Source organism: Saccostrea cucullata, unplaced genomic scaffold, assembly GCF_032062105.1.
Source record: "Saccostrea cucullata isolate Sc308-1 unplaced genomic scaffold, CSIRO_AGI_Scuc_v1 ctg10644, whole genome shotgun sequence".
NCBI classification, from domain to species: domain Eukaryota; kingdom Metazoa; phylum Mollusca; class Bivalvia; order Ostreida; family Ostreidae; genus Saccostrea; species Saccostrea cuccullata.
The window spans coordinates 4,709-23,091 of record NW_026923877.1 but is presented as its reverse complement, the minus strand read 5'-3'; the positions used below and the strand labels follow the sequence as shown (position 1 = coordinate 23,091).

At 37.2% G+C, this 18,383-nt stretch overlaps 2 protein-coding genes across 2 annotated transcripts; one reads left to right on the top strand and one right to left on the bottom strand.

Annotated features, from left to right (window-relative positions):
• Nucleotides 1–1,064: 1,064 nt before the first annotated feature.
• Nucleotides 1,065–15,079, bottom strand: LOC134265171 (DNA polymerase theta-like; the record flags this gene model as incomplete). The annotated part of the gene is given in 16 exon segments (XM_062747426.1): nt 1,065–1,192; nt 1,425–1,664; nt 1,790–2,077; nt 2,368–2,491; nt 2,717–3,559; nt 3,595–4,434; nt 4,665–5,700; nt 6,076–6,319; nt 6,436–6,560; nt 6,818–7,017; nt 7,584–7,650; nt 7,879–8,078; nt 8,254–8,276; nt 8,995–9,169; nt 14,267–14,409; nt 15,070–15,079. Coding segments are annotated over 16 exon segments (4,686 nt in total), but the record flags the coding sequence as incomplete, so codon positions are not given.
• Nucleotides 15,080–15,176: 97 nt separating this feature from the next.
• On the top strand, nt 15,177–17,286 carry LOC134265170 (tripartite motif-containing protein 2-like). Its single transcript, XM_062747425.1, has 2 exons — nt 15,177–15,198; nt 15,492–17,286. The coding sequence occupies exon 2, from the start codon at nt 15,523–15,525 to the stop codon at nt 17,185–17,187; it is 1,665 nt and encodes a 554-aa protein (XP_062603409.1). The 5' UTR covers nt 15,177–15,198; nt 15,492–15,522; the 3' UTR covers nt 17,188–17,286.
• The last annotated feature ends 1,097 nt before the right edge of the window (nt 17,287–18,383 follow it).

The following is an 18,383-nucleotide window of genomic DNA, read 5'->3' as shown; positions in this document are numbered from 1 at the left end:
AACTATCAGTGCATTCATTATAATTTTTTTCACAAAAGCCCGTTTTCAATAGGTATGTGTTTATGTGGACTACAGATGTCCTTTCCTTGACTTTAAATAAATTCTACAACTGCATAATGTACGTATGAAGCATGTCAAACAATTTACAAAGCTTTTTTTCAATGTGGTGCAACAAAATAGTAAGACTTACTGCATTTGCTTTTTGTGTTTCCGAATTTCCTCACTGCTACTACAAAGTGTCCAAACACAGCTACTTCCGTAATCTGCGCATGCGCAGTTAGTTTTAAATATATGCGCATGCTCAGGTATTCGGAACTCCTCGATTCAATTACCGAACTCCTCTAAACAGCAGATTTCTGAATGTCTGAGCGTTTTGGGCTAAGGACATGTCCAAAATTTGGACAAAGTCTTTGTGAGGTTAAATCTAATTTTAGGTTTTTCGACCTCATAGAGTAATTTTGAACGTAATTAGACCTCTTCATTATGGGGTTAACCCCACAGTACCCAAAAAAACCCCACACTGCTGGAAAATACGTTAATTTTACCCCACAATGTACCTCTCGTAAGAACAGACACAGACACGGACGACGGACGGACGGACGACGGACAAAATGTGATCAGAAAAGCTCACTTGAGCCTTCGGCTCAGGTGAGCTAAAAAGTGGGTACTGAGTGCCCACCCAAAGTGGGTACTCAGTACCCACTTTCGCAAAAGGTCAAGCTCACTTAGTGCGAACACGGATATTGAGAATTCAAAGATATAGCAATCTCATCTTGGAACCCCAGCTATATATATTTAATGAATTTCTTATACAGTAATAACGAATTACGGATAGAGCAAATTAATTTAATAAGTCCCAGCGACTTTGCTATAACCAAGTTTTGCTGTAGTTCTATAAATACATGTAGTACCTGTCAGAGATATAGTTCTATAAATAGAAGCTGTCAAAGTAATTCATAAGATATTTTTACTCAGATAAGAAATGTGTCAGACTTTTTTAACTGAACTTTAGATGACCCTGATCAGGATTGACATTTAGGGAAAGGTTACATTTCGTTACTAACCTGTGACAGATCTTCAGTTGAAGGCAGAGAAAACTGGTGCCCCACTAGCTGGTACGCCTCATTCTCAAGTTCAGCGAGTCGTTCTATCATCACTGTCTTCTGTCTCTCACACTCCTCATCATTAAAACCTGTATTTGGAATTTTTTTATTTTACTGTAGAATTGATTAATTAAAAAAATAATTTTATTATTTTCCCTATTTACTTTGAAGAAAATGATTGTCAATGATTAGTCTCAGAAAAGATTTAAGAAAGCAGCTGAGCAACTACATGAACAAGATTAATGACCTATTTAATCAATAACAGATAATCATCAGTCAGATGCTTGTTTTCCTGAATGTGTACAGAATCAGTTCCTATACTTAATGAAGACTCTTTATGGTCCTCACCAAATCCGTTCATTTCCATGCGAGACAGTGTGATGACAGCTGGCATCTCGATGTCGTGGTAGGCTGACATTAGGTTCTCTTTGGTCAGACAGAGAGAGAGGTACTGGATTAAGTGGGTCAGTAGGACAGCCTCGGTACAGGCCCGCAGTCGACCAGTCCCAGGGTTCTCAGGTGACATTCCTAGACTCCCATAGCCCACCCCACCACCAATACCTACAGGATAAAAAAACAGCTGTCTGTTATGTACTTTACAAACACTCTTAGATTAGCTTTGTAAGTAGTTCTATCAATTTGAAAGACTGTTGGTAAGATTTTAACTAAAGTAATCTATAATTAACCTTCTAGGAGAAATGCTTCTAAAGGGAGGTAATCATGGACCATGCGGTGAAGATTCTTCTCATTGGCCCCTGGGTCCATTATCCAGCTGGCTACCTTCGGGTCCTGAAACTTTCCCTGGCAACTTATACCACAGCCCCTCTCTAGGGCCCCATAGCAGGACTTGGCATCCATTGCTATCACTGTGTAGTTGTCTCGATCTTCTAGTGACTGTTTAATGGCTGCCAGACGAGCCAACACTGAGAGAGATTTATCAAGGTCAGGGGGTGAGAGGTCAAGGTCATCTTCATCTGCAGAAAATATAATAATCTATAACCTGTATATATATACATCTATGTATCGGCAGGTGATTGATATTCTATTAACTACATGTACGTCCTAATTGAAAAATGTTTTAAAATTTAGAGTTTGAAAATTATTTTCTGAATGTTAGTTCAAGTAATGGTTTATGACACCAGAAACCATTCTGTTCTAAAAATATATAAGTATTACACTTTTTTCTCTAGGAACTTTAATCAGAACTAGTGATTTTAAATTTCTTTTTATCGTTCATATCAATGAAGACAAAAGACTCACATACCCTCTGCATTCCCTGTGGTCAAGGAAATGAAATAAGCATCTCTGTCTTCCCAGCTGATTGACACACCTGTTATTAACAGGTTAGTACCTGTGACAGGTAATCCAAGGGAGACCACTCCAGGCTCCTTGTCTGTAACATGAACACTGTACATGTATGTATATTTTAGTGTAGAGGTACATTGTACATGTATGGATGTGTGGAATTTAATAAGTAAACACAATTAAGTTAATGTTTCATACAGCATAAAGAAAGATCCCATTTGAAGCAAAACAGACAAAAAAAAACCCAGATCTGTAAGCAACAAGATTTCAACAAAAATCTTAAATCACTTTGAGAGAAAATTGCCAACATTGAATCCCATACCTCTTTTATCTGTGGCCCCTCCTTTAGAAAACTTGGCTCCTATTTGTCCTCCTCCAGCAGAAGAGGAGACAGAGGAGGAAGGCTTGGTCCTACAGGCCACAGATAAAGAGAACACAGGCTGTGTCCTCCACTCAGCAAGGAACGTCTCAAACAACCTACCATCAGCACACACATCTATAATAGTGAAGGACCCCTGAGAGGGAGGGAGGCCTGTCTCAATAGGGTCCACTATTGGCCCCCTCTCTTCATATGGCACTTCACCATCTTCATGTGGATTTTCCACCCTATTTTCACTGTGCATAATCTGCATTTCCCCTTTGTCTTTGGAACACTTATCCACCACCATATTTTTATCTTTCTTCGAAGCTCCAGTGACGTCAATACATTTTCTGACCCTCCCAGTGCTTGCATTTTGATCTTTCGACCTCAGACTTTTGGGAGTGGTCTTTCCAATTGTCCTTGGGGAGTTTAGACCTGGTCTTGGAGGGGTAGGAGACAGACACTCATTAGTTCTGGTTTTATCTTCTTTAGGCTTTTTAACTTTACCTCCTTCAGCCTTCTCTAAGCTTTTCCTTTTACATTTCCTTCCATTAGTTTTTCCTTGGCTGTTTACATTCTTATTATGTTAAGTTTTCTGAGAAGAGACCTTTTTTGGAGAAGGTGATTTTCCCACTAATTTATCACTGTCGGTGTCTATACTGGTGTGAAGATCATCCAGGAATGCTAGTGTCCCAGGACTCAGCTTCTTGTCTTTCACTTGTGATGCCCCTCTTGTTTTTAACTTAGTATATTTAGAATCACTCAATTTTACATTTGATTTTTTATTGCACTGCCCATATCACTTATTTCTAATACTTCATTAACCATGGAAAGAGTTAAAGAGTCACTCATTTCTTCTGCCCTATCACTTGTCTCTTTTTCTCCTGTTTTTTGTTGAGGTGTTTTCACTTCACAATTTTTTAAGTAATTATTTGTTTCACTTCGTTTTGACAGAATCCCTGTTTCTGAGGACATTTTAGTTTGTGTTCCATCACTGTCCTCATTGAATGTATCACTGAGTTCCAGTGCCAGCATCAAGTCCTGTGACAGCTGGCTGTAGCCTACCTGAGTTGAGCCTTTTTCTTTTTTATCACTGCCCTGGAAACACGCCTCCTGTCCACTAAGGTAAGGAATTCGGAGGTCCCTGTAGGACTCATTTTTACTGACATCTGATTCGTCATCTGATATCATACACCTCTCAAAGTTACTGGCTGGTAACAGGTCACATGATATGTCATGTGACAACAGCAGACTACTGCTTAGATTCAAATCTTTATCACACTTATCATTCAATTCATTAATAGCGTTATCTTCAATTCTATTTTCACACTTGCCATTTTTCTCTCTTTTACTACCATCTGCACTTTCACTTGACACAGGTACCACACAGTTTACTTGTTTGTCTTTTATGTAACTGACCTTATTATTTGGTTCGTCTGTAAAACGGCTGGATGGTTGAGCACAAATTCTCACCTCAGACAAATCTTTTCCTTGCATACATTTATTCAAACTTTTCTTTTCAGAAGACAGTCTTCCTTCTTCATTAATGGAACCAACATCTGCTTTTGCTGAATCTGACCCAGATTTTTTATTATTTGTACTGGGCACTGGTTCCTTTGAAGCCACAGAAGCCAATGCTGGGAAATCTACTTGACCTACATCCATCTGAGATTCAAAAACAAAACTATCTGTAAAATCCCCTGAACAAAACAAATCATCAAAAGCTTTCTCTTTGATTTCTTTTTGATTTTTGTTCAAATTCATTCCCTCCACTTCTTTAGAACTTGAATGAATTTTCAAATTTTCCATAGACGAGTGATTAATTTGATTTTTCTGTACAAGAGGAGTTTTTATATCTGATCCTTGTATGATGGCTGGAGTTTGTTTGTCTTTGCTGTATCATCAGGATTCTTTGCTGTATCATCAGGATTCTTCAGACAGTTAGGTTCATGAATGCCCAATGAAGAAACTTTCCCATCAAAATTTCCTCTTTTGTCTTTTCCATGATTTATATTGTCTAATGTCTTGATTAAATCAGATGACAATGCTGGGATTTTGATGGCATTAGTAGAAGAAGCAACTGAAGAATAAGTTTCTAAACATGGAGAAATGGGTGCATTTGAACTAGAGGCACTTGTACACTTTGGGAAAGCTAGTGGGTGAACATTTCCTGATATGTCTTCCATTGTGCCTGAAGAAATTTCAGATGTCTTGGCAGAAGTTGACTTTATTTGTTTGGAGTTTCGTTGTTTCTCAACTTTATCCAGTAGCATCTCTTTATTTGTTTCTTCACAAGACTCAGAATGGTGTATTTGAGGAACAAAAAAGTTTTTTCCCACAGGATTTGGTGGAACATGGTGAACTTCTGCTGTGGTTGTAAGTTTTGTCATCAATTTAGTACAATCTTCTTTCCCCACTTTCAAATCATCATTCATGCTTCCCATACTATCAGATGTGGTTGTTTTGTTCTTGTGTCCCAGTGTGTTCTGTTGTACTCTGATGCCAGGTGGACTGACTACAACAGACTTCTCTATTACTCTGGAATCATCTCCATTATAAATCCCAGACTTGGAGAGTCCTGGACTTTTCTTTCCCACTGATTTTCTCTTCCCCACTGACCTCCTTCCCTTTGGCTTTACCAAGGTCATACCACCATGACTTCGGTTTAAACCCTGAACCCTCTTGTCATCTTGAAACTCCATTTTGCTCTGATCCAGGTTTGACCCCACACTCTGGATGTCCCTGGATTCTGGATTTTTCCACTGGATTCCCAGTCCGCCCAGCTCCTGTTGGATGACTGACTTGGCCTCCTCTATGATGGCCTCTGCGGCTTCACGCTCTGTTGCACCTTTACGCCCCGTTAACCAGATACAGCGACTCTCCTGTCTCTTTGTCGCCTCCCACTCTGTCTCATTGTCCTGTCTCTTAGAGCTGCAAATGAAAATCAAAGTTAAATCACTTAATCCTTTCCCCAGGAGCTGTAAATTATACCGTAAATCTAGGAATTTACATGTTGATTTTATATTGCAAATTTTGGTCAAAATGCTGTTTTTACGTTTTAAAATTTTGCGAATGACCATAGCTTCATTTAATACATTTTTTTATTGGTGATTTATTTTTAAGAAAAATATTTTTGCAAATGCAATGAACTCGCAAATTTGCTTAAAATTTATCTACAGCAAAAATTTCCAGATATACTGTAATTACAGTACCGTAGCAGTTTTCTTAATCCTTTCAATTCGTTCAGCTTATTGAGAGTATGACCAATATATTTACATGATTATTGATATTTATTTCATTGTCCACCTTTGAAATGGTGAAGATTTCTTGAAAATTAGTTCTACATCAGTGACACTGGCGTTAGCTAGAGCTGCCACAGTGTGGAAGCCCCCATCGTACAGGACTCGGGCCCGCTGTCCATTCAGCAAGGTCAGTCTCACAAGGTCACACAGCTCTCTCTGGACTCCAAAGGTCAAACGATGCTGGAACTGACCAAGAATCAACTCCATATTATACCAACCCAGCCTGCCACAAAACACCGTCACCATACCTAGAGCAGAAACAATATTCAAATAAAGAAAAAACTCAGTTACAAGTTTTATATCGGATTCATTTTCATTCTCAGGTGAAAAAGAAAACCATATTATAACTTGTAAGACTCCCTACCTGCAAAAGTGGCGGCTGTCTGCTGTAGGGACTGGAGCTGACCTTTATTACAGCTGTAGCGGTGACACACCTCCCCAAGGGGGACTTCTTGTACAAGGTCACTCAGAATCAGGCACGTGTAGAACCTACATGTAGTACAGACAGACAATATCATGCTAAATTTCTAAATACATGCACACAGAATACATTTGGTACCTCTACCAGTATTTAGTTTCCTTTCAACATGTCATTGCTACATGCACTAAACCATCATCTATGGGAAGCCTTTTGACATGAAGTTTTATTTTTACTAAGCCCCATATCAGAAAATGATATACATGTAAATGTAACATTAGAGATGGGAGAAATAAAAGAAACAGAGATTTTCAGATTACAAACTGACCTCTTGTGTATGGCCAGACTCCTTAGCTGGTTCTCTGTTTTAGTTGGTATCCTCCCCTGGATGGCCCTGGTGAGGAATGCCTCACTGACCCCCACCAGCTGAGCCACTCTCTTCATGTCCGGGGAAAGTTTGTCCCACAGGCAGTAGAACTTGTACCAGTCCATGTTAGCCCCCAAGTCTAGGGAGTAGATAGGGGTCACCTACAACATTAGAATAATGAAGTTAGATAACGGGTGATTTTAAAATATAATTCCTTTTGTCACACTTTCATAATAATTGTAATTTAATATATTGATGGCCTTCTAAAAAGTGACTAACAAGAATGAGTCATATGTAATTTGGATCAAAATCTGGTCCATTCAAAAAAAAATTCCTATGACAAGACCAAAATCCTATCCATCATATCACTCACAAGATATACAATATGTAGCTCATTCTCTAGAACAAAACACTGTCTAGCATATTACTCACTAGATAGACTATGTGTAGTTCATTCTCCAGAACAAAACACTGTCTAACACATTACTCACTAGATAGACTATGTGTAGCTCATTCTCCAGAACAAATCACTGTCTAACACATTACTCACTAGATAGACTATGTGTAGCTCATTCTCCAGAACAAAACACTGTCTAACACATTACTCACTAGATAGACAATGTGTAGCTCATTCTCCAGAACAAAACACTGTCTAACACATTACTCACTAGATAGACAATGTGTAGTTCATTCTCTAGAACAAAACACTGTCTAACACATTACTCACTAGATAGACTATGTGTAGTTCATTCTCTAGAACAAAACACTGTCTAACACAACACTCACTAGATAGACTATGTGTAGTTCATTCTCTAGAACAAAACACTGTGTAACACATTACTCACTAGATAGACAATGTGTAGCTCATTCTCTAGAACAAAACACTGTCTAACACATTACTCACTAGATAGACAATGTGTAGCTCATTCTCCAGAACAAAACACTGTCTAACACGTTACTCACTAGATAGACTATGTGTAACTCATTCTCCAGAACAAAACACTGTCTAACACATTACTCACTAGATAGACAATGTGTAACTCATTCTCCAGAACAAAACACTGTCTAACACATTACTCACTAGAAAGACTATGTGTAACTCATTCTCCAGAACAAAACACTGTCGAGCTCTCTGTAGTTCAGCAAAAACAGTCAGACCCTCATCTGGAGACAGACTGGAAGCTAGTACAGCTGCACCGAGCTGTGTTAAGAAACCGGTCCTCTGTTGTCATACCATCTATAATAAACAATTTGTCAGAGGTGATTTCATGTACCCAAGGAATGCAATATATCTAGCCATCCTATGGAGCAAGGTGAACATTGTACATTGACGGGTACTTTGGGTAGAAAAATGACACATAGCAAGAAATCTGTGGGCCAATGCTCACTAGTAATACCCCCACTCTGAAGTAAATAAGCACTATCATGTTAATATACACAAGTTCAATTATAGGCAGATGCACAGATAAAATATGAATTTGACATCAGATTCATATCAAACATAATCCCATCATATGGCATGCCTCAACAAAGAGTGTAATAAAATTTCAAGCATCTGCGATGAATAGTTAATGAGAAAACTGCAACAAAAAATTGTTATGTATGAAACGGACAGATGCACAGACAAACAGGCAGTTGACATCAGATTTTATCAAAAATGTATCCCACCATACGACATGCCTCAGAGAAGATTGTGTTAAAATTTCAAGCATCTACGATGAGTAGTTGCTGAGAAAACTGTGATGAAAATTTGTTATGTATGAAACCAACAGACGCACAGACAAACAGGAAGTTGACATCAGATTTTATCAAAAATGTATCCCACCATATGGCATGCCTCAGAAAAGATTATGTTAAAATTTCAAGAATCTATGATTAGTAGTTACTGAGAAAAATGCCAAGAAAATTTGTTACGGACAAACAGACAGATAGACAGACAGACACACAAGGGTTAAACAGTATACCCCCCTCTCCTTCGGAGAGGGGGTATAAAAACAGTTTTTTTTCATACGCTACCTACTACCATAGAAATGATTACCGGTAATATAATATTAAAAAACATTTTAAAGCACTACATGCAACCATCTAAGGAGCAAGATTTTGGTATCTGTTGAGAAGAATGACTTTGCTTTACTAACCTTCTGTTTGAGATTGCTGAAGAGACACAAACTCGTTGTCCTGAAGGAACTGTATACAGGCATCAATCATGTCCTGTGTCTGGTCAGAGCTGGTCTCCAGGGACGCCGCTAACATAGTACAGGAGTCATAGGCTGCCACATCTGTCACAGACACCGCCACACCACTGACAACTATCTGTATAATGTATATATAGATATAACATAGTACAGGAGGCATAGGCCGCCACATCTGTCACAGACACCGCCACACCACTGACAACTATCTGTATAATGTATATATAGATATAACATAGTACAGGAGGCATAGGCCGCCACATCAGTCACAGACACCGCCACACCACTGACAACTATCTGTATAATGTATATATAGATATAACATAGTACAGAAGGCATAGGCCGCCACATCTGTCACAGACACCGCCACACCTCTGACAAGTATCTGTATAATGTATATATAGATATAACATAGTACAGGAGGCATAGGCTGCCACATCTGTCACAGACACCGCCACACCACTGACAACTATCTGTATAATGTATATATAGATATAACATAGTACAGGAGGCATAGGCCGCCACATCTGTCACAGACACCGCCACACCACTGACAACTATCTGTATAATGTATATATAGATATAACATAGTACAGGAGGCATAGGCTGCCACATCTGTCACAGACACCGCCACACCACTGACAACTATCTGTATAATGTATATATAGATATAACATAGTACAGGAGGCATAGGCCGCCACATCTGTAACATACACCGCCACACCACTGACAACTACCTGTATAATGTATATATAGATATAACATAGTACAGGAGGCATAGGCCGCCACATCTGTCACAGACACCGCCACACCACTGACAACTATCTGTATAATGTATATATAGATATAACATAGTACAGGAGGCATAGGCTGCCACATCAGTCACAGACACCGCCACACCACTGACAACTATCTGTATAATGTATATATAGATATAACATAGTACAGAAGGCATAGGCCGCCACATCTGTCACAGACACCGCCACACCACTGACAACTATCTGTATAATGTATATATAGATACAGACCCTGAGACGTGCTACTACCCCAAAAAAGCGTGTGGCTTTCGTGCGCTTTCCGTTTCGTGCAAACCGTGTAGCGTTTCGTGTAAACCGTGCAGCGTTTCGTGCAAACCGTGTAGCGTTTCGTGTAAACCGTGCAGCGTTTCGTGTAAGCTCCAAAGCGTTTCGTGCAAACCGTGTAGCGAGCGTGCGAAAAGCGTGTGAAAAACGTGCGACTTCCGTGTAAGAACCGTGTGAGAAACGTGCGACTTTCGTGCAAGAATCGTGTAAGATTCATTCGGAAGTCAATTCATTTTAAATATGGCTATCGATGGGTCAGGATGTAAAATTCTATTATTAGCATTTTATTATTGAATTAGTTATGTTTGTGACATTATAGGAGTAAAAACAAAAAAAATGGAACAAAAAAATTAAATTAAACGGTAATGTATGATTTATATTTCTTTGATTTCTGTTCCTTCTATAGAAAATGTGTTCAAATAAATCAGCTATGTACAACAATTTTAAGGGCATTGTATTCAATATACTACATGTATCAACGCGAACATTTTTTCTCAAAGAAAGAAAGAAATACCGGTATTATTCTTTTTTTTAAATTTAAATCAAAAATATATCAGGACTCCGCTCTTGTCTTTACATTTGAAACGATGTGTCATTCAATATCTTTTAATACATAAAACTTGTTGCTCATTATGGTAAAAAAATGGATTTTATAATTCTAATTCACGTGCACTGACGACCATATCTTTATAAATGAAGGGGGGTGTTAAATTAAATAACTAGACAGTTCCGGCTTTCATTTTTTGTTGTAGCTTTCAATCTAATGTTACTTTAATTAAATCCTTTATTTTCTATTCTTGTTCAAATTCGTTGTTAAATGTATGCGCAGATACACCCCTTATAAATGAATTGGAATCTTCTTTCCGCCTTTCAACTGTGATCAAGGTCATTTACAACAGCGATCACGGGCTCCGATTGCATTGCAAGTGAAAACCTGTTTTGGTATATTTACATGTTGAGTTCGCGGCTTAATGACACCTGGAAATTAAGACTAGATTTTTTAAAAAATAAAATGGTTCTATAAGTATTTGATGGATACAACTTATAAATCAGCGGATTTCATCTTTTATTTGTAAACCAAATTTCTAGCCGTAAACAGTAAAATAAACAGAACTGATATGGTAGTCTTTATATGAATATCAAATAAATCAGCGGATTACATCTTTTATTTGTAAATCCAAATTTCTAGCCGTAAACAGTAAAATAAACAGAACTGATATGGTAGTCTTTATATGAATATCATGTAAGAAAAGCTTAGGAGTAAATCATGAATAATTGTGAATTATTTGTTTAATAAATCACGTACTTTTTATTTCATCTAAGATATTTCAGTTTTCTTGTAATATACCTGAATGCCGGTATAAAGATCGATCTATATTGTATGTACAATGTATGGTCAAATGCTGCGACTATTAATAAATGTACACATACAAACATACTTTTAGTCCTGTATTGAATTGAAGTATTTTACAGTATGAATGGTATACTGATGTAATTTGATAAGATTCACGTAAAAAGAGAAAGAGAATAGAATAGATTAATAGATCACATTACCACCCCCCCGTTACCGGTTTCCCTCCTATTGATAATGCTTGCGTAAAAAAAATCTTTGAAAATCTTTCAATAATAGTTAGTAGAGTATATAGGCAAATTTAATTGATAATTTAAAATCAAAAGAAAAAAAAATAATAAAAATCCGCCTACGGAAATCAAACACGCAAATCAAATTCATTAAAAATCAATGAGTTTATATTCTTGCGGTGAGAAATCGAATTTTTGTTCAATTTATTAAATCAATTTATCAAATTATACTCGTAAAAATTTTACATTGAAATGAATGACTAATACCTGTATATAAAAATTGTATTTTATTAAACAGTCATTTACGATATCGGCATTTCGTTTTTAAACAGTTGGATAAATAAATATATAAAATTGAACTGACAATTATCTATCAATTGATACAACTGTCAGAGTATTGAATATTTCTATCGGCTTTTATAATACAAGTGTACTAAATTTAATTTAAACAGCTGCTTATTGTGGTTTTTTAGCGATTTTCATTGAATTAATGATAAAGCGGTAAAAATGCCCGAGATATTCCGAGTAGAAAAATCCAAACCGAGGCCAAACCGTGCGAGAATCGTGCACAAAGCGTGTGAGAAACGTGTACAAAGCGTTTCGTGCAGCCTTTCGTGTAAACCGTGTAGCGTTTCGTGTAAACCGTGTAGCTTTTCGTGTAAACCGTGCAGCGTTTCGTGCAAACCGTGTAGCGTTCGTGTACCGTTCGTGCAGCGAGCGTGTGGGGTAGTAGCACGTCTCAGGGTCTGTATAACATAGTACAGGAGGCATAGGCCGCCACATCTGTCACAGACACCACCACACCACTGACAACTATCTGTATAATGTATATATAGATATAACATAGTACAAAAGGCATAGGCTGCCACATCAGTCACAGACACCGCCACACCACTGACAACTATCTGTATAATGTATATATAGATATAACATAGTACAGGAGGCATAGGCTGCCACATCAGTCACAGACACCGCCACACCACTGACAACTATCTGTATAATGTATATATAGATATAACATAGTACAAAAGGCAAAGGCTGCCACATCTGTCACAGACACCGCCACACCACTGACAACTATCTGTATAATGTATATATAGATATAACATAGTACAGGAGGCATAGGCCGCCACATCTGTCACAGACACCGCCACACCACTGACAACTATCTGTATAATGTATATATAGATATAACATAGTACAGGAGGCATAGGCTGTCACATCTGTCACAGACAACACCACACCACTGACAACTATCTGTATAATGTATATATAGATATAACATAGTACAAAAGGCATAGGCTGCCACATCAGTCACAGACACTGTCACACCACTGACAACTATCTGTATAATGTATATATAGATATAACATAGTACAGGAGGCATAGGCCGCCACATCTGTCACAGACACCACCACACCACTGACAACTATCTGTATAATGTATATATAGATATAACATAGTACAAAAGGCATAGGCTGCCACATCAGTCACAGACACTGTCACACCACTGACAACTATCTGTATAATGTATATATAGATATAACATAGTACAGGAGGCATAGGCCGCCACATCTGTCACAGACACCACCACACCACTGACAACTATCTGTATAATGTATATATAGATATAACATAGTACAAAAGGCATAGGCTGCCACATCAGTCACAGACACTGTCACACCACTGACAACTATCTGTATAATGTATATATATAGATATAACATAGTACAGGGGGCATAGACTGCCACATCTGTCATAGACACCGCCACACCACTGACAACTATCTGTATAATGTATATATAGATATAACATAGTACAGGAGGCATAGGCTGCCACATCTGTCACAGACACTGCCACACCACTGACAACTATCTGTATAATGTATATATAGATATAACATAGTACAGGAGGCATAGGCCGCCACATCTGTCATAGACACCGCCACACCACTGACAACTATCTGTATAATGTATATATAGATATAACATAGTACAGGAGGCATAGGCCGCCACATCTGTCATAGACACCGCCACACCACTGACAACTATCTGTATAATGTATATATAGATATAACATAGTACAGGAGGCATAAGCTGCCACATCTGTCACCAACACATCTGACTACTATTACTATCATGGCGGGGCATACAAAAAGCGACACACAAAAATAATGACATAACTGACAACTATCAATAAAACACACAAAATAATGTATAATACATAATAAGAGGCAAAGACTGCCAAACCTGTCACCGACACCACCATACATGAAATTTTTATAAGAATTTCTATTTTACACTCGAACAACTAGTACATATTATTTCCTTTGCCGACTGTTTAGAGAATTTATCCTGCTGCAGAACTTTATTTTAACTTTGTAAATATTTTTTTAAAATTTATGAGCATATGATGATTACATTTACATTAAATCCAATAATAATCGACATAAAAATATTGTTACACATTAAAAGAAATTTAACTATCTAAGCTAACCATTTCTTTGCTATCGCTTTTATTCACAATAACAAATGGAATCAGGCTACATTACAAACCTCTAGTATGGCTCTTTTCATGCTAGAACTGAGTTGTTCCCCTTGATTTTTGATCAGACAACTTCTGACAGGTGGCAGTTCAGACTGTACTAAGGTCACAGCTTTACTTCTCTCACTTGGCTTACAGATCAGGATACTCTCTCCTATAATTGTGTAGTGTAATTAATGAATTATTTAATTAATATAAAAATGATATTTCTCCTTAAACAAACATGTTAAAAAGAGTACAGCTGTATATGATGGGTCCTTGAAGTAAAATTAGTACACATTCAATTCAAATATTACATTGTAAAATTAAAATCATTTTTGAATGTGTACTAATTTTACTTCATGGACCCATCAAAAATTTTTTAAAATTATCATAAGCTGTGAAAATTGATTAGTTAAGAGAAATTTTTTTGAAATTTCAAGTCAAGAATTTTTTTTTAAGAATTAACTAAAGGATATTTGTCATTAAAATTGTAATTTGTATATGAACAAGTAGACCAAATCAGTCTACAATTTAAATTCTTGCATTAAAGAAAGTTCCTATTTCTTTTTAAAGACAAATAATAACAGTAATATTAATTTATTTATCAAAATGTTGTTCATGGTTAGATACATCAGGTAAAATCAATATTTCTACAGGAGAGATATAAATAAACCTATCTTCAGAACCTTTAATGTATTTTTAAACACGTAAATATTTTTTTTACCAAATTTACTTTTTTGTCAACATCATACATTCAGGTATATAGAAAATAAAATTTTTCAAATCAATTTTAGGCCAAATATAATTTGAATGTGCTAAATGATGTCAATACCCTCAATCATGTGCATGTACAGGTATTTAAATCATGTGACCTGAAAGTAGGTCAAAATTTAGAACCAAGACCAGGAAGTTGATTGTTAGTCTCTATTATGTGGTCAGGACGGCCATCTTGTAATAACAGGTGAGACTCAATAATTATTTTACGATTCTGAATTTGTGTAAAATTAAAAAATGATTAAAAATTTAAAAAGTTTTCAGAATATATCTTATAAAAATGACATATAATTTATAAATGTCTTGATGTGCTGATTCAGTAAAGCAATAAAGAGCTGCGTGTTATCACTATATATAATCATGTATCCTATCAACACTTACTGATTCATGTCAATTTTGAGCTTATTTAAAAATTTCTGTCTTTTCTCTCCTTTTATTGAAAGTAATATAAATAAATACACTATACATGCTATATTACAGCATCCCCTTCATCATGTGACGGACCTCAATAATGGACCCCCGTTACTGCGCCCAAGACATCCTCCTCTGTGACCTGTGTCAAAAATCTGCATTACAGAGTCATTGTGAACTTTGTCACGTAAATCTCTGTATAGTCTGTGTTGGAAAACATCTCTCTGATTCCTCTAAAAGACACAAGGTTGTACCATACAAACACAGAACTACTACCCCTAACTACCCAAAATGTCCAAACCACACCCAGAAACACTGTGAACTTTACTGTGAGAAATGTGACATTCCTGTCTGTTCTACCTGCATCTCCTCTGGGAAACATAAAGGACATGATTTATCTGATGCTCTGAAGAAACTCAGTTCTAAAAGAACGTATTTTGAAAAAGACTTAAAAGAACTAGAGAAAACAATCTTTCCTATATATGAAGAAATTGCATTAGATTTAAACTCTGAAAAACTTAACTTGGAGAAACATTATGAGAAACTGACAACAGCTGTCACCAAACAAGGAGAAGACTGGCACAGAGAAATCAACATCATTGTAAACAAACAAAAATCTGAAATTGATGAGATGAAATCTAAACACCTGGCTGTTCTAAATAAACAGGAAAATGTAATCACACTTATTTCTTCTGATGTAAAACAGAGCATACATGATCTGAGGAAAATATTGGACTCCAATGATGTCTCCCTAACCTCTGCATACAAATCCAGGAATGCTGAATTCAGAAGTTTGCCTCCTAAAGTAAATGTTTCATTACCAAGTTTCTGTCCTCATCAGATCAACACAGAACAGCTCCATCAAATGTTTGGTTCTCTGTCAGCATTATCCATTACAACAGATGAACATGGCTACACAATGAAGACACCAGAAGCTGTATCCTGTCCTCCAGTCAAACCACTGCTTGATGAACCAGAACTCATCACCACCATAAACATTGGGTATAAACTATCGCTTAACAGTGTAACCTGTCTCAGTGATGAAGAAATCTGGACAAGTGGAACTGACAAAATCATGAAACTCTACAACCTCCAGGGTAAACTACTGAAGTCAATCAAAACCAAGTCAGGGAACACACCACAAGACATAGCAGTGACAAGGAGTGGAGATCTAGTTTATACTGACCCTGATAAAAGAACTGTAAACATAGTGAAGAATAAAAAGATACAGGAAGTGATCAGACTACAGGGATGGAGTCCTTACGGTGTCTGTAGTACGTCCTCTGGTGACCTCCTGGTTACCATGAACACTGATGATAATCAATCAAAAGTTGTCCGTTACTTTGGCTTTACTGAGAAACAAACCATTCAGTTTGATAGTGAAGGTAAACCTCTGTATTCATATGGCGGCCTTAAATACATCAGTGAGAACAGGAACCTAGATATCTGTGTAGCTGATTGGCAAACCAAAGCAGTAGTGGTGGTTAATGGGGCAGGAAACCTCCGATTTAGATACACTGGTCATCCCTCTACTAACAAGAGATCATTTGATCCACACAGCATCACAACAGACAGCCAGAGTCAGATCCTGACAGCAGACTTTATCAACCACTGTATCCACATCCTAGATCAGGATGGACAGTTCCTCCGTTACATTGATAACTGTGATCTACAGCGTCCATGGGGTTTATGTGTAGACACCAGTGACATTCTCTTTGTAGCTGAGTTTTACAGTTTTAAAGTGAAGAAAATCAAATACATGTAAAAGATCCACCATAACCATGCAGTAAATTATTAAATACCACGTTTGTTTTAATCATGACCAATTGAAGTAATTATATGGAAGAAACTATGTGTAAAAATAGTATACAATTATTTTCATTGGAATTACATTGTTATGGAATAAACTGTGTTGTTTGTTTATGATCATTTTTACAAAAATGTTATGTGTTGTATATAATAGACGACTTTCACATTTACAAAAGTTATTCCCCTTTGCGGGGTCAATCCGGGGTCAACCGGCGTAAGACGCTGTTTTCCCTCTATAACCTTACCAACTTTATGGGTCAGTATCTTAGAAATGAAATCTATATGAATATGCTCATTATGTTTTTCATGCTGCCCCATACTCTGGCAATACATGTACAGATTGAAATTGTCACAGAACGTTTGAATTTTAAAAATATCCACAGGTAACTTACAAAGGACAAAGAGGGAAAAATGAGCATTACGCCGATAACGGGAGATAACCCTTAGGAATGTGAAAGTCGTCTATTGCTTCTAGGCACAGAATCTATATAAAACTAGGAGACTTATTGTTCACAGAACAATAAGAGGTCTTTCCACCTTCTTTGAACTTTGTTTTATTTCTGACGCCAAAAAATTAAATTCCTTGAAAAAGACACCAAAACTCTCTTAAAGCATAGAAAAAATGAAAATAAAAAATGAATGAACTTGACCTTTGACCTTGAAAAAATATTAAAGGTCAAAGGTCAAGGGTCACAATGCAATTAACCCCATGCTTCTACCACTTATAGTTTTCAAGTTACAGACCCTAAACCGTGCTACTACACCACTGGAACGGTACGGTTCGGTACGCTTTGAGCACGGAACGGTACGCTTTGTGCACGGTACGGTTCGTTTTGAGGACGGTACGTTTCGTTTCTTGCACGGAACGGTTCGCTTTGTGGACGGTACGGTACGCTTTGAGAACGGAACGGTTCGCTTTGTGCACGGAACGGTACGCTTTGTGGACGGTACGTTTCGTTTCTTGCACGGAACTGTTCGTTTTGTGGACGGTACGCTTTGGGAAACGGTATGCAAATGAAGTGGGCGGAGCCTGTCCTCTTTGGTCCCTGATTGGCTGGGATACTTTAGTTCATTTTAAATGACTTTTGGAGTACTTACATGTAATGCACGTATATAACAATTTTCCGTTATTAAAGAATGTAATTTAGTTAT